General features: G+C 31.8%; 1 protein-coding gene across 2 annotated transcripts in view; it reads right to left on the reverse strand.

Annotated features, from left to right (window-relative positions):
* Positions 1-839: 839 nt before the first annotated feature.
* LOC114341617 (folylpolyglutamate synthase, mitochondrial) overlaps positions 840-25,462 on the reverse strand; it is a 56,470-nt gene continuing 31,847 nt past the window's right edge. Inside the window, exons 5-9 of one of the 2 annotated variants that reach the window (XM_050650489.1) lie at positions 15,554-15,734; positions 15,345-15,465; positions 7,284-7,389; positions 5,911-6,122; positions 840-1,373 (exon numbers count right to left, since the gene is read on the reverse strand). In XM_050650489.1, the coding sequence (XP_050506446.1) occupies positions 1,144-1,373; positions 5,911-6,122; positions 7,284-7,389; positions 15,345-15,465; positions 15,554-15,734 (850 nt within the window). In that variant the 3' untranslated portion in view covers positions 840-1,143. Of the gene's footprint in view, positions 1,401-5,910; positions 6,123-7,283; positions 7,390-15,344; positions 15,466-15,553; positions 15,735-25,462 lie in introns of both variants that reach the window. The other variant, XM_050650488.1, reaches the window with a different exon arrangement.

A 25,462-nucleotide genomic window follows, 5' to 3' on the forward strand; every position in this document is an offset into this window, starting at 1 on the left:
TATTAAAAGGAATGTACAAGGGTACACCAGCAGCAACTGTGCTACTACTGATTCTGCGACTTTTCGCCGCAATCTGTCTGCGCGGAAAAAATACGTGACTTCATTAAGGTCGCAGAGTGTCATTACTGTTTGTTATGTTATATACGGTCGGAAAAATGAAAGATTACCCCGATCATATCAATCATTTATTTTGTATTTGCTGTCTTTTTCTATAACAAACGTTTGTTATTTATAGAAAAAGACAGCAAATACAAAATGAGTGATTGTTATGATCGTTCATGGGTAATCTTTCATTTTTCCGACTGTACTACGCTTTTATAATAATTCGAACTTTACTTGACTATGGATGTTTTTGGATCTGTTACCGAATACCTGTTGCTTTGAGAGAGAAGTATGCTTTGTTAGCCAGCATTATCCGTTTCCGTATTTCCGCCTTAGTGCCGTCCTCAGTTATCTGTAGGCCTAGGTATATGAGCTATTTTACTACCTCAATATTAGCGTCATCTATTGTCAAATTCTGTGAGTTTCGTTGTTTCCTTGAATATGTTAGAGCTTTAGTTTTATCTACGTTGACGGCTAGCCCTATTTCTTGACGTACATAATTGCATTATTAAAATTATAACAATAATTTTATCGATTGTAATTTTTGTTCAAAGGATTTATATTTTAGATTATACAATTATATTTCCGAAGAAATTTCATAGATTAAGTTAAGCTGTAATGCATCCAAAGATATCAGCGGTATCAAAAAGAATATGGATTTTTGATCATCTAACTAAAGAACTTCTTTATGTCTTGGTGTAAAAATAAAAAGGTTTCGATTTTACAAACTTAAAATATACTTTTGTATAAAAAGTTTTTATTATAAAAATATTGATATAACAATTTATCATCAACAATACTGTTTAATAAAAAATGTATAACATATAACCAAAAATTAGTAACAAAATAGTATAAACAAATGTAAAGAGGCCTATAATTGAACCTAATTTACTGAAAGCCTCAAAGGAATAGGAAGCCGTTATCATTAAGTTTGTTTCGGTAGCCATATGATGACAGCTTTCAAACTTTATTGCTTTATTATAAAAGGCTACTGATTTCTTTCAACCAAAATACCACAGCGCTATTTTTTCATCAAATATCCTAATCATCATCTAATGCTCCACTAAGGGTAGGATCCAGTACTGACATGGCAGCTCCTATTAAATGTATAGAACCGGTAACAAGACAATCATATGGAGCAGATGCGTTTAAAAATTCCACTGCCTGGGCGAAAGACGGAAAGACTAAGGCTTTTTCCACCTTCTTGTTTGATGTTTCCTCCATATTCAGCCATTGTTCCTTGTTCGCCTCGCATTGCTCCAACTGCTTCTCTGCGGGACATACGAAATCAGCTGTATCTTTAAAAGTAAAATAAAAATGCCCTTATGATTGCATATTATACTCGAGATTTTTATACAAGAATAAGTGTTGCCATTAGTATTATTGGTATATTAACACTTTAGTCATTTATTCATCATACGTTTATCAGTTTTTGTTATTCTGTGACTATTTTAATTAAAAATCTCGAGTACTAAAGCATCCCTATAAAAATGTTAAGTAAGCGTGGTAAGTTAGAAAACATGATATATGATATTAGAAAAATGATTATTGGTCTGGAATTAAGATAAGTATTAGGGACACTGACGGTCACTGGATAGTTTACACCTTAATTTTTATATTGTAATACTGTAAAATCGCAGTGTCGTGCGGATTTACTAAATGTCAAATTGCTTGTCAAAAATTTCGCGCGTATTCAAAAATAAAATCAAAAGCAATTGCCAATCTCAATCATTTTAACTCAATGTTATTCAAAAAAAAAAACTTCTTTCGATAATTTCCATTTTGTGACATTTTGTAAAATAGATTTATTTTATTTTAATTTTTGATTTTAATCAACGTATTCTGGGTCCGCCACTGGTAACGTCACTTTGACGTAAAAGGTGCGTTTAGACGAGGTAACAATTTTAAAAATTGGCCACTGGATATTAAAGGGTGTAAACTATTCAATGACCACAACTGTAAAAAAACGAAATTATTCCAACAATCTATCTCGCTTTTTGGCCCTAAGTTCAAGACCTATTTAGTCGATCTATGTCATGCTATTATACATTATACATATTATAATAGCATATCATTCATTTTTCCATATACACTAAATATATTCTTCCATATACAGTAGAACCCCGATTATCCGTGTGCGGATTATTCGGGCTGCGGATTATCCGTGCTATGGTTTTCTATTACTTAAAATTGCAGTTTTGGGGTTTTATCAAAATAGCGTCGGCGTAAATCACTCGATAGAAACTTTATGCTCCAAGTGGGAGACTCATAGTGAAAGATTTATTTTTTTTGTTATCTTTTTATGGTAGGTACATATCATGTATGTATATAGTAAGTAAATGTGTATGTATGTATAGACATACATTATGTGGTATATTAAAAATAAATGTTCGGATCATCCGTGCTTTTCAATTATCCGTGCCACGTGCGGTCCAGAGGAATACGGATAATCGGGGTTCTACTGTACTTATTTTTCTTAATACGTATGCGAGTTGATGTGGTATGAATAGGATCGTATCCAACTTGGTGTCTATGCATTTTGGATTTATTGTAGTGACGCGTGATGTTGCGATCCTGACAGAAATGGTGGTGAGGTCTGGGGCCTGATTCTAATTCATTTCGAGGTCGCAATTTAATTTCGACTCCGCCTTGATGGTCGCAATTTATAGCGATTCTTATTCATTTCGATATTAGTTACAACTGGGGATATTAATGTTATCATTTTGACACTGCTCAAAATTTGGGTTGGCGCTCCGGTTTATTGGATTTATTGGCTACGCAAACACCGCAACATTTGTTGATAGTCTGGGAAAATTATCGAAAAAATGCAATTTTTGGGAAAAGTTATTTATCAGCTATTTTATTGCTAAAATCCAATCTTAATATTGCATATATTAGTAATATGGGGTATGACAAGTCCGCAGAAAGTGTGTTATTTTATTTATAAACAAATTAGCACTCCTAAATCTTCTTTTTTTTTTAATTAGTGCTCTGTAACTGCTAATATTTTTCCTTTAAACCAAAAACACTCAAATAAAAATTCGCCGCAACTTTGTTCTGTACAAAGTTATTTTTTTCCAATTTCCTTCAACAAAAATTTTACTCGGAAAATCCGAGTTTTCCCAAATAAATCTGCAATTCTCAATTAAAATTTTAGGGAAGTAATTATTTATCAATAATTAAATAAATTGATGACATGAAAGATTTTTTATAGTAGATTATACATCAGGAGGCCGGCGACAATCTAACCAATAGTTTAGCAATAATTAAAATGTTAATGAAAAAATTTCGGTCGAAATAATAACCAGAAAGATTATGATACACCAGAATAACTATGATTTTCGTATAAAAAAGCACTATACCTATTCAACGTACTTTACAGAATTGAAATTGGACTATTTTAGCGGTCTCAGGAATGTTATAAAGAAACAATTTTTTGGCTTATAAACAAATAGAACCCCTCAGAAAATATTAGATTAAGTTAAATTAAGTTAACGCTGTTAAAGACGCAGGGCTTCTGTGCCCGTTTCGAAGAAAAAAAAAATTGAATTGCGAGGAGTGGTTCCAGGTATAACCGGTCAAATTTGACCGGCATTTGCGACAGAGTTATAAACAACAGGATTTCAATCTTTGAACCATTACCTTTTTATTCCGGTTGTACATACAAATTTTCATATCTTCCAGACACTCATAACAAAAAAGATTTATGTCACCAAGTTATTTAATTATTGATAAATAATTACTTCCCTAAAATTTTAGTTGAAAATTAAAGATTTTGTTTGGAAAACCCGAATTTTTCGAGGAAACTTTCCGCCGAAGGAAATCAGAAAAAACTATCTATGTGCTGAATGAAATTACAGTGAATTTTTATGTGAGTGTTTTTGGTTTAACGTTAAAATCTTCTGAGTTACAGAGCAATAATTAAAAAAAAAAGATTTCGAAGCGCTAATTTGTTTATAAACCAAATAGCACACTTTCTGAGGACTTTGCATAGCTGTATTACTAATATATGAAATCTTAAGATTTGATTCCAGCATGTCCAGCAATAAAATAGCTGGTACATAATTTTCCTTGTTTTATACTAATTTTCCCAAATTATTACCTTGCATCTTTCACTGTGTTGATAATTCACGTTGTGGACATTCTCAATTATTATATTTCTAATTTAATACTATTCTATCTAATTCCTCCAAAACCAGCCAATTTCCATAAAACCCAGCCATATTAATACCTTTTGCTTTAGTTTTCCTTGCAAGAAACAAACAAAACACATCTCTTAAACTAAACCTAACCTCGCTTTCGGCCATTCATTAATGTCCGTGTCACAATAATTTCGAGTCGAAATTATAATATTAACCACTTTTTTGGAGTCGCAATTAATTTCGATAAGTCGCTATTTAATGACATCATTTCGTTAGTTCAACTAAAATCCACAAGGCTCGCACAGTCGCATTTCAACGTCGCCATATTGATTGCGACTTGTTTTGAGTCGAAATTTGAATTAGAATCAGGGCCCTGGTGACTGTCTCAATTAGAATCAAACAAATGTATTCATTGCGTTGACCAACTATTCTTTTTTAAACAATGGAATTATTAAAAAAACGATATATTAGTGAAGCATAAAACATCACATACCATACTTCCTTATTAAGAGGCTACATCAGCGCGCGGAAAACGCGTTCCAAGATTGCAGCTTTAATTTTAAATATTTTGTCGAGATATTTTGTCGTATATTTATACGTAATATAGTAAAGAATGGCAGTACAGAGCCCAATTTGAGAAATATGTTAGTGTGTTTAAATTACTCTAAAATTAAATAAAACATTACAAAAACGAGTCTGTACCGCCATTAAGAACGAAAAAATAAACTTTTTATCCCATGCCTAGATTTTGTGTCATATTGGAATTACTAAAATTGATTATCTATAACAAGAAATCGAACTTGGCTAACTTGGCAACATAAAGCGGGCCTATGAGTATAGTATAATAATTATTATTATTATCAAAATATTGTGCCTTCGTTTTTGATAGCATTGTGTCACGTTTCGCCGACTCACTGTTGCCGCACTGATGAAAGTTTGCAGAACTTTCGAAAAAAAAAATATTGATGACGCGCTGAAGTAGCCTTTTAAATATAAAACTAGATGTTGTAACCTTGTACAATAATAATAACTCACACTCATACGGGTATGGGTCAAGATTAGTTAACCCCTAGGTTTAACTACTGATTATGAAACTAGCGACCTGGCCGTAAGTATGCTTTTTCTCATGAGCATCTTCCAGTGCGTCACAGTTTTTCGATTTCATTCTAACGCATTAAATTGGATGTGACAGAAAAAAACGCACGTCGGTGATTACATTTCATCGGTGACATTTATAACATTTATTCTAGTTGTCAATAGATGGCGCTATAATCAAAAAAAATTATTTACGAATTATATAATATATCTACGAATATAATCTGTACAATTTATAAGACTATACAAATCAAAGAAAATACCATTTTATAAATGCAATAAACACAATTGATTTGTTTTGCAAATAAAATGTGACAACTGTCAGATTTAACTAAAATGCCATGTCACTAACATGTATATTATCACGGACTTACCTTTTTTTCTATCATTTATGACGCACTGAAAAATGCTCATGAAGAGAAGCATAGTATTATTTAATAAATGAAATAATATTAGTGAATCATAACATCACATACCATGTCTCCTCATTAAATATAAAACCAGAAGTTATACCCTCCTTCCCTCCTACGATAATAATAATTCACCCTCGTACGATAATAATAAAACTTACCTGCCTTATCATTACTGCTACCTACATTCGGAATGAAAATAACTACGTCAAAATTACATTTCTTTAGTTCTTTAAAAAAGACTTCTGAAGCTCTGGCTCTAGTAAGGTTAAATATAAGGCACCGTTTACTTTTGCTCTTCTTGACGTGTGCTATAAACCAATCTCGGCAAACACAACAACTGTCAAAAGTATGTGCACCATCCAGGTAAAATCTAAAATATGTCAAAATACAGTGATGAGCGCGCTAATAACATAAGACATAATAAGAATAGACCAGGTAAGGTATGGGCTGAGGTGTAACGCCGGTAACGCCAATTGAGTGGTCTAGCGCGTTACGCTATTTTGCTCAGTATGCCTTGTCTATCTTTAGTATGTATATGGATAATAACCGGCAAAGTAACACAAAAGATGGAAAGCATAATACATTGTGAAATAAAAGAGATGAAACTAGTAGGGGTGGGGGGAAATTATCAATAGAAACGTATGTGACGAGATTTAACTCATTATTCGGAAACTGTTAAAAATCATTCTTTTAAGATTAATTAAAAAGACCAACAATGTCATAATTAATACGATATTGTTTTGATTACAAAGTACAGAAGCAAGGTAAAGATAGAGGTCACGCATCGTTAGGTGACACAGTAAAATAATGCAATTCAGTTAAAATCATATTTTGATTAGGTATTTACAAACTATGACATTGATAGTGAAAATATTATAAATAAACATACACTGATTAGACATATACAAAAAATAATACGAGATGATTAATTAATAATTATTAAGTCTAATCGAGCGAACCACACAACATCATCTAACAGCTGAGTACACTTTTATTGTATTAAGTAAATGAATAACCAAGATATGGGCATTTAAGTGTATTACTGATAAATAATCAACCCCACATAAGGGGTAAACTTATTTTGATAGTTTCCCACCTTTTGACGTATCGGGGAAGTTTGGAAACTGCCACTGTGACAGGTGAATTTTATAAAATTCTCCTGTGATAGTTGGACTCCGATACGTCTAAAGGTGTGAAATTATGAAAATACATAATGTAAATTTATGTTTCTATTGATAATTTTACACCTCTACTAAACGAGGATTGATTTTTCTTTTTTTGTTCCGTTTTGAGTTGAAAAGATAAATTGCGATGTATTTTTAAAAACCCAGTTCTTAATAGTACATCCATTTTATACATAAATTGGAAAAGCATCGTTAAAAAACTAAGTAATAAAAATTGCAACTTATGTATTTATCATATAAGTATGCTTAACTTCAAATTGTGACCGCCAAAAATGTCATGTGGCGATGCTAGGTGTCTCGTCACTCATACACGGAGCTAATAGAGAAATAAAAATAAAGAACCTTACATATGTTTTTGGAATTTTCTTATTTCGTATCGCCCAGGCCAATACGTTTCCTCGATTGATTTTTTCGCTAAATCCAAATCAAACTTCTTAAAATTGTTATTGGTATCTAAAATATACAAATAATACATAAGACTAATGTATAAACCTATAAACCTCTAAATTGTGTACAGTTGAGTCCAAGGTTCTTTACTCGTTCGTCATCGTTTAAAGTAAAGCATATGAAATAAGTCGGAAATTTACTAAACGCAACAGCAAGTGACAGGAAGTGGCTACTGCTCCGATCACAGGTTATACTATAAAATTTGACGTTATCAAATAAAAATAGAATGACAAATTGATGCCTCAGAAGCCAATCGGTGTAAGTCAATAAGTGTTTAAAATGAGATACTAAGATGTTTTTGAATGTAGTTGCAGAAATATAAGTAATTATTAAAAACAAATAAACCGCCTTTATTTGTCATAATATGGGTAACATATTCATAAATACAAACAAGGAAATAATAATATTATTATATACAGTGCTAGTCAAAAGTCCGTACCCCCCCCCCCTCGTATCTTTTGAACGGTTATACCTATAATAGTGAAATTTGGAGGGAGGAAATAAACGGACGTAAGCTTCTTAACTAGTCATGACATGACAGGTGACGTAATAGTGACAGATGACTTTACAGCGCCACTGTGACAGATAATTTTAAATGGGACCTTATGGCAAGTTATACCTCGTTTGAAAGGTATTGAAAATACCTATTCAGTCATACTAATTTTGAGTTTAAGCTAATTTTGATGAATAAATGAAATACATATAAACTTGTAGTTTCGCATTTAATTAATAAATATAAAAATTCCGCCTATGATAACTTGTCAAAAAGATTGACGTTGACGTAAAAACTACTAGAGAATTGAAAAACGTCAACTTTTTGACAAAAAAACCATAGACGGACCTTTGAATTTTTATTAGTTAAATGCGAAACTACAATATTATATTTATTTAATTTATTCACCAAAATCAAAATCAACTTAAACCCAAAAAAATTAGCATGCCTGAATAAGTATTTTGAATACCTTTCAAACGAGGTATTACTTGCTATAAGGTCTCATTTAAAATTATCGGCACAGTGGCTCTGTAACTTCATCTGTCACTATTACGTCATCTGTCATGACTAGTTAAGAAGCTTACGTCTGTTTATTTCCTCCCTCCAAATTTCACTATTATAGGTATAACCGTTCAAAAGATAAGAGGGGGGTACGGACTTTTGACTAACACTGTATAATAATGTGTGTTAAACTTCAATAAGTCATTTTTAGGGAGAATTGACTTACACTGTTTGACTTCTGAGGCATCCAAATGTAAGTCTTGCTTTAAAATTTTGGTGCAGAATTACAGCTACAGTAAACAATATATAAAAAAATTCAATAACATATTTTCTTTTTGTCATTTCATTCACTTTGGCGGAAACTTAAACACAACCATTCCTTAACTGTGTGAATGAGGTTAGCTTTGTATGCTGTAAAAATTAATGGCAAAATAAAATACACTTACCATACAATTTCAAACTCCAATATAAAATTAGTTGTGAAAACTACTGTTTGTGTAATATAAAAAACTTCAAAATGCAAAAATTAAAAAAAAACGCAAAAAATTCAACAGACTGACAGCCACAAAAGTAAAAAAACCAGAAACGTCACAAATTGTACTTAAAATCTGAAATATCCGAAGAGTATTTTTTTGTACCTATCTCTTTTCAATGTACCTACTGAATCTAGAGCGTTCATAAAAATAACATGTGTTTTCACTTAGTAACAGGCGATGGCTGGTTTGTCATTAGTTTCATGCGTGAAATGCTAGTAGGCCAGAAAATGAAGCATTTTGGCTCGCAATTTTTTTTGGCCAGCATGAATTTACTTGAAATTTTCACAGAAGGTAGGGAATAGCCCAAGGATCATTTTCTATATCATGACGCTGTACGCTAAAACCTTGGGGGTGGTTGCCACCCCATCTCTGGGGTGGGAATTTTTCATTACATTTTAACTATGGAAATCGATGGAAAAAGTAATTCGAAGAAAAAAATATTCTTTATACCTATTTTCTTCGTAAAACTAATATTTTTCGAGTTATTCGCAATTAAAAGTAACAGTTTTTCGACGAAAAAATCGACTTTTGTAGAGGGTTTTTTGGGAATAACTCGAAAAATACGCATTTACTCAAAAAAGCTGTAGGTATCAAAATTGTATCTTTTAGAAACACAAACAAAATCCTGTTTTTATAATTTTTTTGCGACCAATAGACCCCGAAAAACGGTATGTTAAAAGTTAGCTTTTTTCGTCAAATGTATAATTTGAAATATTTAAAGCAAAATAACGGGAAAACTTTGCAATTTTAGAGGAAAACTTTCAGAATGTTTTTTCAAGTATACAATTAGACCATTCAAAATAAAAAAAAAGTTTCTAGCATAAAAATTGGGCGACTTATGATCAAAATCAGGTCGATGCCAACTTTTTTTAAGAAAAAATCAGTGAAAACAAGCCCCTAACTACTCTCCTAATTAACATTGATCTTCACCCTTCTAAAATTCTCTTTATATATGTATCATCAATACACACAAGAAGTTTGACCCATTTAAAATGCCTAATTTTAGAAAAATTGGAGTTTAAAGATAGATTGATTTTTTGCAGTTTCGTATTTTTTACCATTTTCTTCAAAATATCTCCGAAATATTGGAGATACGAAAAAAAAATGATAGAGTACGAAATTGTAGTTTTCTTAATAACCAAAAATTTCCCTGTGAACAGATTTTCTTTACAGTGAATATTTAGCGAGGTGTAGCTATTTAAAACCTCTATTTACGAGCAAACACAACCTTATTCGAGGCATTTAAACTCACCTCACTTAAAAATTAAGGGATCTTACGGAATTTAATTTACACTCTTATAGCTCTTTAATAACCCTACAAAACCATTTTTTGAAAAAACTTTTTATCACCAAAAATGAAGGACTTATGTTTATAAAACGAATTTCTTTTTTCGAAAAATTCGAATAGCTTTTTTGGGAGTGTAATAGAGCATTTTCAATGTATATAATACCACAGAACCGGTTTTTCGGCAGTAATACGTTATAATATGTTCCACTTTCTCCGTTCAAATCGAAAAACTGAAAAGAAGTAACATCTGTTCATGTGTCTGCATATATGTGAGTCTATAGATCTATTAAATTACTTTTAAAAAATGCAATATTATTAAGGGTGGTTTTTAAGGGTTGAAATATTATGATATTATATCCTAAAGCATAAAACAATCATTATTTAACCAATCAAAACCAAATTTTACCCATATTAAAGTTTACAACGTTTTTACATAATTTTTGAAAATAAGGCGTAGTTTACACTCCTAAAGATAATCAACGCCCTTGAGCATGATATAGAATATGAAGTACAGGGTGAGATGTTCCTAATCTCAAATTTTTATGCAAATCGATGCAAGCCGAAATCATTCTTTTAGGGTACGTAAATTTTTCATATATAACTCCAACAAGGGTGGTTTTAAGGGTTGAAATATTATGATATTATATCCTGAAGCATAAAACAATCATTATTTAACTAATTAAAACCAAATGTTGACCATATTCCAGTTTAAAATGTTATTTTATATTTTTTACAATTAGAGGTAGTTTCCACCCTTAAAAAACCAAAAGCGTACAACGACTCAATATAGAAAATGAACAAGAGGGTGAAATGAGCCTAATCCCCAATTTTTGTACAAATCGATGATGGTCGAAAAAATTGCGAGGTTTTGCCATTTTTTCAGCTTTATTTTCTGGCCTATAGATAAAAAGTATGTGTTTTATCTCACCAGGTATTAATGACGCACGGGTAAAGAATCGTGGACTAAAGTGTATTGTAGGTATAACTATGAGGATTATAATGAATTTAGTTTTATTACGAATATTGTTTTATTAAATTAGTAATTATTAAGAGCGTAGATGCAATATTTCGAGCCAATGCTTTTTAAATGCATTCATTTTTTTCGAATCCCGAAAAAAATAATAAAGATGTTTGAAAAATTTTAACCCAAAATGAAAGATTACTGGGCCGAAAGTCCCTTAGAATAAACAAAAAGTCTCTTTTGAATGAAATAATTAAAATTAACAATCACAGTCAATTTTTTCTTCTTTTTCACCCCCGTAACTTATTAAAATAATCATTATAGAGGATTTCAGCGACTTTCGGCCCTAGGTAATAATAAAATCATTCATTCTGCGTTTAAATTTTTCAAAAATACACTGGGGTGCAAAATTGACCGGACACCTTAAAAATGGGTCATTTTTGATGTCTCGAATTTCCTAAACCTGTTGTCAGATTGAAGTGATTTTTAATATATTATAGCCTTATTCTTTAGCAGTATCGCTGTAATAGTATTGTTGCTAAACAGTTAAATTTTCATTGTATACCGGGTGTATCCATCAAACTGTGTTTTTTTCTCAAAGTTCGCATCACCCTGTGGAATATTCTAGCATTTATAAAATGCTGAAATTAAAATCCAACCATAGCCTCGTTTTTTCTCAACATTTGGGTTTTTGATTCATTCGCTTATGTTAAACAATAAAAAAGTTAGGTACTTTAACAACTAGCCATGTTTTTCATCAATACAGCGTGTTTTTAAATAATAATTGGCAAACTTTAAGGGGTAATTCTGCATGAAAAAATAATGACAGTTTGCTTTATCAACGATATGTCTGCAAATGCTTCGTTTCCGAGATAGGGAGGTGTTGAAAGTTTTCTTACAAACTGACCATTTATTTGTTGCTTTAAAACTGGTTGAGGTATGCAAATGAAATTTGGTGGGTTTTAAGAAGTAGTTATTGCACATTTTTTGACATAGAAGTAAGAATTTAATATTCACCATTGGCGCGCATACGGGTAATATGAGGGCTTATATTACCCGTATGCGCGCCAATGGTGAATATCAAATTATTATTTGTATGTCAAAAAATGTACAATAACTACGTCCTAACACCCACCAATAAAAAATAAATCGTCAGTTTGTAAGAAAAATTTCAACACCCTCTATCTCAGAAATGAAGCATTTGCATACATAGGTTTATAAAGCAAACTGTCATTATTTTATTTTTTCATGTAGAATTACCCCTTAAAGTTTATCGCACTTATTTAGAAACACCCTGTATTGATAAAGAACATGGCTAGTTGTTAAATTTCCTAACTTTTTTATGGTCCTACTTAAGCGAATGAATCAAAAAACAGAATGTTGAGAAAACATAAGGCTATAGTTGGGTTTTAATTTGAGTATTTTATAAATGCTGAAAAAAACACGGTTTCATTGGCACACCCGGTATGCAATGAAAATTTACCTGTTTAGCCACAATATTATTACAGCTGTATTGATAAAGAATAAGGCTATAACATATTAAAAAATCACTTAAATCGGACAACAGGTTTAGGAAATTTGAGACATCAAAAATGACCCATTTTTAAGGTGTCCGGTTAATTTTGCACCCCAGTGTATTATTTTTCTTAGGATTCGAAAAAATGAATGCATTTAAAAATCTTTGGCCCGAAATTTTGCGCCTACGCTCAATGTCTTGTGTTATGAAAATGAAATGAAAGAAAAAACAATCAGTCAAACATACTTAAAAATTTACAATAAATCTGATATAAAAATAAATTCTTTCATTCGGAATAATAAAAAAAACAATGTTTAATCAATAATAAGCAAACAAAACTAAATGAAGGGTCCAAACATATCACTATCTTTAGTTAAACAAATCTAGCCTATTATAAAATGGTTGTTTTGCGTTTACAAGCATTTGAGTCTTAGGCCGCACCTACATTGGATCCGTATTTCTCCGGTCCGATCCGATTCGATCCGACGTCGGATTAAAATATAAACCCATAGTATTAAATGGGGGTGCCTACATTGGATCCGTTTTTCTCAGATGCGACGTCGGCCGACGTCGGATTAAAAAATAAACCCATAGTATTAAATGCCGTGCCTACATTGGATCAGTTTTTCTCCGATCCGATATCGACCGACGTCGAACCTGTTTCTCTGTTGTAGCTTCTCCTATCAATCGCCAGATATAGGGCGATTTACGGATCCAATGTAGGTGCAGCCATTTAATACTATGAGTTTGTTTTCACGATGGAACACGACTTCTACGGAGCACAAAAGGAAATATGGAGAATGATCAGAGGACAAAGAAAAGAGATGAACGAACTAATAAAAACGAAACACATTTAGAAGGAAACTTGGGTAGACTATTTTCGATCTCTGTTTGCTAAAGATAACGATAACGAACCACCAACAACTGAAGTGACAACAAACGAAGAAATAAATATTGAAGAAGCAGAGGTAACGGAAGCATTAAGGAAATTAAAAAATAGAAAATCACCAGGAGAGGACAGAATATCGAATGAACTCCTAAAGTACAGAGGACAAGATCTGACCAAACAACTATTAAAACTAATCCAAAAAATAACAGAACAAAACAGAATACCACAAGAATGGAGATCAAGCATCCCAATACCTCTCTTCAAAAAGGGAGAAAAATCGGACCCGGAGAATTACAGAGGAATTAATTTATTAAACACAACACTAAAATTAACGACCAAAGTGATAACAAACAAACTGAATAAAATTATATCATTAGCAGAACAACAAGGTTTTAGGTCGAAAAGATCATACACCGACGCTATATTTGTAATGAGGCAGATTCAAGAAAAATCGTTAGAATACAACAAACCGGCATACTTATGTTTCGTGGACCTTAAGAAGGCATTTGACAGCGTCAAATTAAAGGACTTTATCCATGTATTGTACGCAAGAGAGGTACCTCTAGGAATAATTAAAACGATCGAAAATATCTACCAGAACAACACAATAAAAGTAAAAGTAGATGAAGAACTAACTGACCCAATTGAAGCTGGCAATGGGATAAGACAGGGAGATTCCCTGAGTCCTCTGTTGTTCAACCTGATTATGGACGAAATAATAAAAAAATTAAGAATAAAAAAAGGATACCAAATGGGACAAAAACAACTTAAAATAATCTGCTATGTAGACGACGCAATACTAATCTCTCAAAGTGAAGATGATTTACAACGTATGCTGCACGAAGTTAATATAACCGCTAGAAAATTTAAAATGTTAATTTCCCCAAAAAAGACTAAATGCATGGTTATAACAGCAGATCTAATAAGGTGTAAATTAGAGCTGGAGGGTCAAATAATAGAACAAGTCATGGAGTTTAAATATCTAGGTATCACACTATCTAGCCACGGAAAGCTCAAAACAGAAATGGAAGATCAGGTGAATAAAACAAACAAAGCCACAGGTTGCCTGAATGAAACAATATGGAGAAATAAAAACATCGGAAAAGAAGTGAAAGGCAGAATTTACAAAACAGTCATCAGACCAATAATGACATACTTGGCAGAAACACGACCTGATAAAAAAACGACAAAAAGAATGCTAGAAACAGCAGAGATGAAAACACTGCGAAAAATCGATGGTAAGACACTGTGGGATAGAGCTAGAAGTGCAGATATACGACGGAGATGCAAGGTGGACAACATTAATAACTGGGTGAAAAACAGAAGAGTAGAATGGAACGACCACATAAGCCGAAAGACAACAAATAGAGTAGTAAGGACGGCGAGAGACGGTTCCCCAATAGGAAGACGATCAGTGGGAAGACCACGAAAAAGATGGAGTGACAATTTACTGGAGGCACATTGAAAAACAGACAGAGTCATGTCTACATAAAAAGAAGAAGAAGAAGAAGAAGAAGAAGAAGAAGAAGAAGAAGAAGAAGAACAAGAAGAAGAAGAAGATTTTGTTTTCAAACCGACGTCGGATCGGATCGGAGAAATATGGATCCAATGTAGGTGCGACCTTAATCTTAGCACATATAGCTATTTTTATGACTAACTTATTGAAAACATAAATCTAAATTAATTAGGTACTTATAACATATTATGATATAATTTTGGTACCGTTACGCAGAATTAAATTTTCAATTAGTAAAAATAGTTTCGAAGATTATCTAACCTTTGTTAATAAAAGCTTCTGACAAGGCCAAAGCTAAACTTGCATTAGTTTGTCGAACATGCAATGGTATATTCGAATTAGTTCCACTATAGTAATCACTCTCCACGACAGTAAGAGAACACTGAAAATAAAACAATAATTAGAATATCAAGCCTTTTCCAACGGATATTTATTGTGTTAAACATTACTTATTACTTTTCATTTCGTACATTTTTCTCTACACTTCGTTCTTCAAAAACTTTTAATGCGTTCGGAGGTTGCTTTACTGTAAATGCTGAACATCCTGCCTTCATAATTCCTGCTTTGTTCCAAGCAATTGATTCCAATGTATTACCTAATAAAGCCATATGGTCAAAATCTAAAGGAGTTATCCCCACCACTGACGTTTTTCTGAAAATGAAAAATTCTGATTAGCTATCGAAATTTAACGTACAGTAGGAATATAAGAAAACGAGTTTCAAAACAATTTTAAATAAATTATCGGTCAAACCCCTTTATCGTCAATGAGAGCGAAAACAGCATATTGATATTACCTCCGAATTCTACCCTACTGCATGAATTTTAATGAAATTTTGGGAATAGCCTCCACTTATCTCCTAATTGAAAGTCTACCCTATGCCGATGCGCACTTTTATCTTGGGGGTGCTTCCCACCCCTTCTTGGGCGTGGAAAATGTTTTGCTCAAAATAACCACGGAACTGACTAGACAACTTATTCTAAGCAAAACTGTTCTATATATTTTTTTTTTGAAAATTCAATACTTTTTGAGTTATTCGTGGTTGAAAATTTGTAATTTTTATTGAAAAATGACACCTTCTCGAATGGTTTTTTGCGAATACCTTAAAAATTATGCATCTAAAGAAAAAAACTATATAAAACTTTTTTGTAGGTTATGAAAAATCAAAAAGATTCGTTTCTTCATAAATCTTCTAGTTATAATACAAAAAGAGATTTGGAAGGTGAAGAGATTATTATTTGGTGCATGCTTAAATCGGTATATTCAACTTAAAATAACAGAGAGATGGTCGATTTAGACCATCGAGAGGTATAATGCTACAAATATGTTTTGCAGTGCTTGAAAAGACCTTTAAAACGAGCACTGTTAAATGTCGATTACATTCAAGCTAGCGAGATATGGTGCAAAAAAATTGAGGACTAATGTATTTTAAGGAAAAATGAGAAGTATATTCTTAACCCCTAATCCACCAGAATTTAAAAGCATCGTTTTTCTTCTACAATACCTTTTATTACAGTGTTGTTTCTAAGTTTAAAAAAGTTGGACTGGTTTAAAATGAATCGTTTTTGAAAAAATAAAATGAAATTATAGAGAGCATTTTGAAATTTTCTTTAAAATCTTCATTTTTCTCCATAAAACTCGAAAATGATAAGAGATACGAAAGAAAAAGATACAGAACAAAATGGTAGGGTTTTTTCAGGTAACGATTTTGTTTTTTCTTTCATTACTGTATCTCTTTATCATTTTCGAGTTACATGGAGAAAAAGGAAGATTTTTAAGAAAATTTTAAAATGCGCTCTATAATTTGATCGTATTTTTTTCAAAAACCATGCATTTTAAACCCGTCCAACTTTTTGAACATAGAAATAACATTATAATAAAAGGTATTGTAGAATTAAAATGATGCATTTAAATCTGGTGGATGTAAGGCAGTCAATGAGAGCAAGAACAGGTTATTATCTCCAAATTCTATCCTACTGCATGGATTTTAATGAAATTTTAGGAATAGCCTGAAAATATCTCCTTATTCAAAGTCTACCCTATGCAGATGTGTGCTTTTGTCTTGGGGGCGGTTCCCAACCCTTCTCGTGGCTAGAAAATTTTGTGGTTAAACAACTATGGAAGTTACTAGAGAACCTAATTCTAAGCAAAAACTGTTCTATAATTTTTTTTTCGAAAACTCAATACTTTTGAGTTATTCGTGGTTGAAAATTGGACATTTTCATTGAAATATAACACCTTTTCAAACGGTTTTTTGCGAATACCTTAAAAACAATGCATTTACTAAGAAAATTATATAAAACATTTTTGTAGCTCATAAAAAAAACAAAGAGATTCGTTCCTTATTCAATCTTCTAGTTATAACACAAAAAGAGATATGGTAGGTAAAAAGAGTTTGTTTTTTTGGTGCATGCTCAAATCAGTGTATTCAACTTGAAATAACAGAGAAACGGTCGATTTTAGGTGTATAATGCTACCAATACCTTTTTTTTATTGTGCTTGAAAAGTCCTTTCAAATAAGCAATATTAAAAGTCGATTACATTCAAACTATGCGAGATAAATTGTAAAAAATTTGATGACTAACGAATTTTAAGAAAAAAATTGAGAAGTATATTTAACCCCTCATCCACAAGAATTTAAATGCATCGTTTTCCTTCTACAGCACATTTTACTACAGTGTTATTTTTATGTTTAAAAAGTTGAGAGGGTTTAAAATGAATGGTTTTTGAAAAAAATAAGATCAAATTATAGAGCGCATATTTAAATTTTCTTAAAAATCTTCCTTTTTCTCCATGTAACTTGAAAATAATAAGAGATACTGTTATAAAAAATAAAATCAAAATGTTTATCTAGAAGAAACCTACATTTTTGTATGTCATCTTTTTTTTTTGGCATATCATTTTCGAGTTACATGGAGAAATAGGAAGATTTTTAAGAAAATTCTCAATAATTTGATCTTATTTTTTTCAAAAACCATTTATTTTAAACCCGCCCAACTTTTTGAACATAAAAAGAACACTATAGTAAAATGTATTGTAGAAGGAAAACGATGCATTTAAATTCTTGTGGATGAGGGGTTAAATATACTTCTCATTTTTTTCTTAAAATACGTTAGTCATCAATTTTTTTACAATTTATCTCGCATAGTTTGAATGTAATCGACATTTAATATTGCTTATTTTAAAGGTCTTTTCAAGCACAACAACAGTTATTGGTAGGATTATACACCTAAAATTGACCGTTTCTCTGTTATTTCAAGTTAGATACACTGATTTGAGCATGCACCGAGAAAACAAGTTTTTTTTACTTACCATATCTCTTTTTGTGTTATAACTAGAAGATTCATAAAGGAAAGAATCTCTTTGTTATTTTATAAGCTACAAAAATGTTATATATGGTTTTTTTAGTTAGATGCATAGTTTTTAAGGTATTCGCAAAAAACCGTTTGAAAAGGTGTTATGTTTCAATGAAAATGGCCAATTTTCAACCAGGAATAACTCAAAAAGTATTGAGTTTTCGAAAAAAATTATAGAACAGTTTTTGCTTAGTATTAGGTTCTCTAGCAACTTCCGTAGTTATTTAAGCAAAAAATTTTCCACCCACGAGAAGGGGTGGGAACCGCCCCCAAGACAAAAGCACACATCGGCATAGGGTAGACTTTGTTTCTTGGTCTATTTCCTACTTAATGTGAAAATATCACGTAAATCGATATAGTAGGATGGAATTCGGAGCCACATACCCTCATTGACTGCCCTAATGAGGGTTTAAATATACTTCGCATTTTATCTTGAAATAAATTAGTCGCCAATTTTTTGCTCCATACCTCGCTTAATTTGAATGGAATCGACATTTAACAGTGTTCGTTTTAAAGGTATTTTCAAGGACTACAAAAGGTATTGGTAGCATCGTAAAATCGACCATTTATGTGTTATTTTAAGTTGAATACACCGATTTGAACATTCACCAAAAGAAAATATTTTTTCACCTACTATATCTCTATGCGTATTATAACTAGAAGGTTTATGAATCTGATGAGAAATGAATCTCTTTGATTTTTCATAAGCTACAAAAATATTTTATATAGTTATTTTCGTTAGATGCATAATTCTTCAGGTATAGGCAAAAAACCGTACGAAAAGATGTCATTTTTCAATGAATATAGCAAATTTTCAACCACGAATAACTCAAAAAGTATTGGGTTTTCAAAAGAAATAAATAGAACAGTTTTTGCTTAGAATTAGGTTTTCTAGAAACTTACGTGGTTATTTTTACCAAAACATGTTCCACCCCCGAGAAGGGGTGAGAACCAACCCCAAGATAAAAGCGCCATAGGATATAGAGTAAACTTTGTTTCTTGAGCTATTCCCTACATACAGTGAAAATATCAAGTAAATTGATGCAGTAGGATGGAATTCGGAGCCAAATACCCTCAATGACTGCACTATAACCGAACATCGAATTTGACTGGACACCAGATTATCAAAATGCCTTTGTGGATAAACAAAACGACCTAGGACAGCATCTATCCTAGCCTATCCACGAGGAGACGGAAAATTTATGTTGGATTGTGATGCATCTAAGCATGATATTGGTGCCGTATTATCACAAGAACAGGTAATTAAAGAAAAAGTTATTGCATATTTTAGTAAAACAATAGGAAAGACTGAAAATAATTATTGCGACAACAGAACAGAGATTCGGCTATTAAAAAAACAGCTATTATAAAAACCCTCAAAAATGTTCATACTTTTCGTTATAATGTAAAGGGTACCCCCCGTTAAGATAGGCAAAATGCCCTCACTCCCAGAATTCAATTTTATAATTTTTTTTAAGTTCTATGCAACTAAAAAATGAGATAACGCGGATTTTTAGCTCGCCACCCCCCTTACCCCTCCCCCCACAGCCAAAAACGTAGATTTTTAGATTTAATTTTTTTTTGTTGGGTTGCAATCGATTTAAAAATTTCAAAAAATTCACACGTGTAGCTGAGGCTTTTACAAAACATGTCTATTTTTTATGGACCCGTAGGTCGAGTGTACATAACCTCAAATTTTTTTTTAACTTTTTTAAAACCTATAACCTTTTTTTGGAGGGGGCTACAGGTCCAGTTTTTTTTGCATTTTGTGTATTTTATCAAAGTCTATCTCTCTGATTTTTTTCAGATTTTTCCGTTAGGTGCGCCATCTTGAAAAATCAGGAAAACTGTATTTTTAGGGGGTTTTTAGGGATTTTCTCCATTTTATAGACTGCAACATAGATCAACTGAAGGTTTTTTTAATAGATTATGTATAATTTGAAATAACTATTTTAGGATTATCAAAAATTGGGCAAACCACCTTTAAACCCCCCCAAAAACCATGTTTTTTTAAGTTATGTAAGGGTTTTTGCGGGCTTAATGATATTTTTTGAGATCGATACAGCCTGAATATTTTTTTTCATTTTTTTACGTTATATGTGATTAAAAAATAAGACTAATCGCATTTTTAGCCCACCACCCCCCTCCCCTGCCCCCACAAAAACGTCAATTTTTCTATTTTTTTTTTGTTTAGTAAAGTTGCAATTAATTTAAAAAATTTATGAGGCTTCTAAAAAACATATCTATTTTTTTAGACCCGTAGGTCGAGTGTACAATACATATAACCTTTTATAACGAATACATATAAACTTTGAGTTGGTCACTTTATGACTTTCATAATAATAATTTTTAATCGAGTTAAAGCCTTGAAAATGGCTATTTTCGCGTTTTTCAAATTTTAAATTGCATGTAACTCGACAACAGTTAATTTTATAGAAAAATCACAAGAGGCCTTTTTTGCTCAGGTTGATCCAGAGAATCTAAAACAAATTTGTCCTAAGTGAAAAAATTGATTTTTTGAATTCGTTTAAAAAATTGTTTAAACAATTTTCCGACCGCGGTACTGCCTTTCACCTTGTGGATTTGTTATAAGGACCTGTTTTTGAGCAAGTTTGTGCAAAAAAATGAATCGGAATAATTTACCTAATGGGGACAAGCATACAGCATGGACTATTTGCAATATGAGCCAAACGAAGATGGTTTGGAAAACATTAAACGATAGATACTGTTGTAGATGTGAGTTGCGGAAACGGCAACATAACCATAGGCTGTTGTTCGCATGTAGCTGCCATAATATGATATTTATCGCATGGAAGATATTTACAAAAATCATCAAGCCAGCAGAATATCTTACAAAACTCTTTGACAATACAGATGTTATACCTGTAATAGACGAAGACAGCGATGAAGACTTTAGAACTGTAAAGTGTAATACCAACGAATATACTCTCCGAATACGCTAAGGGTATATACGAAGCTATATATTCTTTGGTAATACATTCTTTATTCTTTTTATGGTGTTTTACGTGGCAGTAAATGTGAAGCAAAATGACATTTTAATAGGCAGAGCAGAGATATAGGTTATGTAGATGGTACAAGCACATATTTGAATAATTACAATATGTATAATGTAAGGTAATATTAGGGTACCTACTAAATACAAACTAATGAACAAAGAACAAAATGTTTTGATTCACAAAACGACAAGAAGTATGATATATTACAATAATGTATTTTTCTTAAATTGATTATTCTGTTTTATTTTGGTTTTTTGTATCCTACCTAAAAGATATCACAATGACATATTTACTTTATACAAAAATATTGCAAAAATTTGAAATTATTTTGTTAAATGTAGTTTACTTGAGGACAAACTGAGCAATAGATATACTGAGAAAAAAAATGAAAACGAAAAAATGATGATTTATTGGGCAGGTTGAGAGGGAGGAGGGCTAAAATTGAGCTAAGGCTTATTTTTAAACACATCAAACGTAAAAAAAAACGAAAAAAGAATATTCAGGCTGTATTTATCTCAAAAAATATTAAGCCTGGATCCCGCGTTAATGGTATCTAGTCGGACAAACTTTGACGTAGGTATAGAAACAGGGGAAGTTTTAATTGTAAAACGTAATTTTAATTGTGGAACGTGTCATCCTGGCAAGTTTATGATTGTGAAAACTAGCAGGTGGTTTTTAAGTTTATTCAATAGCAAATTATATAAAATATACCTAAAAACTCAGTTATTTCAAATTATTCCTACATAACCTATAAAAAAAACCTTGAGTTAATCTATTTTGAAGTATATAAAATGGAGAAAATCCCTAAAAAGCACCGAACAAATCAGTTTTGCGGATTTTTGAAGATGGCGCACCTTACGGAAAAATCTGAAAAAGTCAGAAATATAGTTTTTGATAAAATACACAAAACACAAAAAATAGACATGCAGCCATCACCAAAAAAATATACGTACCTATTAAAAATAAAAAAAAGAGGTTATAATATGTACACTCGACCTTCGGGTCCATAAAAATAGATGATCTGTAAAAGCCTCAGCTTGTGCGTGTGAATTTTTTGTAAATTATAATTTAATAATTATTAATTATTAAATTTACACAATTTAACTAAAAAAAATGACCATTTAGAATAGTTAATTACAAAAATGCCACAAAGAAATAGCTTCAGAATAACATTTGTAATTGCAAACCAACTTAAAAAAAAATAAAATCGAAAAATTGACATTTTTGGCTGTGGGGGAGGGGGAATAGGGGAAGTGGGCTAAAACTACAGTGACTTCTATTTTTTAAAATCATATAGAACGTAATAAAAATTAAAAAAATATTCAGGCTGTATCGACCACAAAAAATATAATTAGACCCGCAAAAATCCTTACAAAACTTTAAAAAAACATGGATTTTGGGGGGTTTAAAAGTGTTTCGCCCAACTTTTGAATATCCTAATATACTCAGTTATTTTAAATTATACATAATCTATTAATAAAACCTTGAGTTGATCTATGTTGCAGTCTATAAAATGGAGAAAATCCCCAAAAACCCCCTAAAAAAACAGTTTTCTTGATTTTTCAAGATGGCGCACCTGACAGAAAAATCTGAAAAAAATCAGATACATAGCTTTTGATAAAATACACAAAATGCAAAAAAAATTGGACCTGTAGCTCTCTCCAAAAAAAAGTTATAGGTTTTAAAAAAGTTAAAAAAAAATTTGAGGTTATGTACACTCGACCCATGGGTCCATAAAAAATGGACATGTTTTGTGAAAGCCTCAGCTACACGTGTGAATTTTTTGAAATTTTTAAATCAATTGCAACCTAACTAAAAAAAATTAATTCTAAAAATCTACGTTTTTGGCTGTGGGGGGAGGGGTAAGGGGGGTGGCGAGCTAAAAATCCGCGTTATCTTATTTTTTAGTTGCATAGAAAGTAAAAAAATTAATAAAATTGAATTCTGGGAGTGAGGGCATTTTGCCTATCTTAACGGGGGGTACCCTTTCATAATTAGAGCTGACCATAGCAGTGACTAATTAATTTTAAACAGCCAGAAAGACACGTTACTCGAAGAAGAAATATAATGCCCTAAAAGTTTATAAGAAAATGTTACCTATTTCAGTAAGACATATTTGACAGGAAATAACCAAATACAATGGAACTATAAAGGCGTACTAGACAGGACTCCTTTTAACAAATTTACATGTTGCCAGGACCAAAAGGTGGTCAAAAATTTTTTAAACGTTTTTTTTTGTTTTTTTCCTAAAATTATTTTTTTTTGTATGGAAAAAAGTTTTTTTAGGTTTTTTGGATCTTTCCAAACAGAAAAGGTCTTTAGTGACTTCTCTAAAAATGATAGTTTTTGACATATAAGCGATTAAAAATTGAAAAATTGCGAAATCGGCCATTTTTAACCCTCAAAAACTATGTGAAAAACTGAAAATTTGAATGTTGCCAAGGTAGGTAGATATTCTTTAAACATCGATTGATGCAATCCCGAAGAGTTTTTTGCAATACAATATTCAAAACTCCTTTATTTTTTAATTGCTAATCAAGTGTGCGCGACACTATTTTCCACCGATAGTATGGTGCAAATGAAAGGAATAAATTCGTTATTTCGTAAACCGGCGACTTTAAGGAAAAAATCCCGAAACAGGTCGATTTTTATTTTTAAGTTATGATATTGTGGCATATACGGTATACTAGTGACGTCATCCGTCTGGCCGTGATGACGTAATTGATGATTTTTTAAATGAGAATAGGGGTCGTGTGGTAGCTCATTTGAAAGGTTCTTCAATTCTCTATTGAGTAATGTAAACATTTACATAATTATTTATACAGGGTGTCCTACTTCTTTTATTGTCAAATAATTTAATTTAATAAAAAATTTTTGGACACCCTGTATAAATAATTATGTAAATGATTATATTACTGAATAGAGAATTGAAGAACCTTTCAAATGAGCTAGCACACGACCCCTATTCTCATTTAAAAAAATCATCGATTACGTCATCACGTCCAGATGGATGACGTCACTAGTATACCATATATGCCACAATATCATAACTTAAAAATAAAAATCGACCTGTTTCGGGATTTTTCCTTAAAGTCGCCGGTTTACGAAATAACGAATTTATTCCTTTCATGTGCACCATACTGTCGGTGGAAAATAGTGTCGTGCACGCTTGATTAGCAATTAAAAAACAGAGGAGTTTTGAATATTGTATTGCAAAAAACTCTTCGGGATTTCATCAATCGATGTTTAAAGAATATCTACCTACCTTGGCAACATTCAAATTTTCAGTTTTTCACATAGTTTTTGAGGGTTAAAAATGGCCGATTTCGCAATTTTTCAATTTTTAATCGCTTATATGTCAAAAACTATCATTTTTAGAGAAAAGTTACTAAAGACCTTTTCTGTTTGGAATGATCCAAAAAACCTAAAAAAACTTTTTTCCATGCAAAAAAATAATTTTAGGAAAAAAACAAAAAAAAACGTTTAAAAAATTTTTGACCAACTTTTGGTCCTGGCAACATGCAAATTTGTTAAAAGGAGTCCTTTTTGAGTAAGATTGTGCAAAAAATCCTATTCAGAATATTTTTCCTAGCGGATGCGCAGTGGCTTTCTGGACTATGTAACTTTCCAATAGTTTATTATACCTATCAGAATTGGGAAAATCCCGATGGGGTACATACAGTTTAACAGTTGGTACTGCCAAAATCTTCATAACAGTCTTTCTGGAGTCAAAAGAAGACTTGCCAGAGGTCAATACAGATTTTACTGGATCAGTCGTCTCTGAGATGTAGAAGATTGGTGTAATAAATGCGATTTATGAACCGGTAAAAACGGTCCGAGAACAAAAAGTCGCGGTAAACTGGAACAATATCTTTGCAGAGAAACTTTTGAACGACATGCAGTGGATATTCTCGGTCCACTTCCAATGACAGAGAGAGGAAATAAGTACTTAATGGCAGCAATGGATTATTTTTCAAAATAGTCTGAAATTGCACCCCTTCTTAATCA

The sequence above is a fragment of the Diabrotica virgifera genome, chromosome 5 (genome assembly GCF_917563875.1).
Source record: "Diabrotica virgifera virgifera chromosome 5, PGI_DIABVI_V3a".
NCBI classification, from domain to species: Eukaryota; Metazoa; Arthropoda; class Insecta; order Coleoptera; family Chrysomelidae; genus Diabrotica; species Diabrotica virgifera.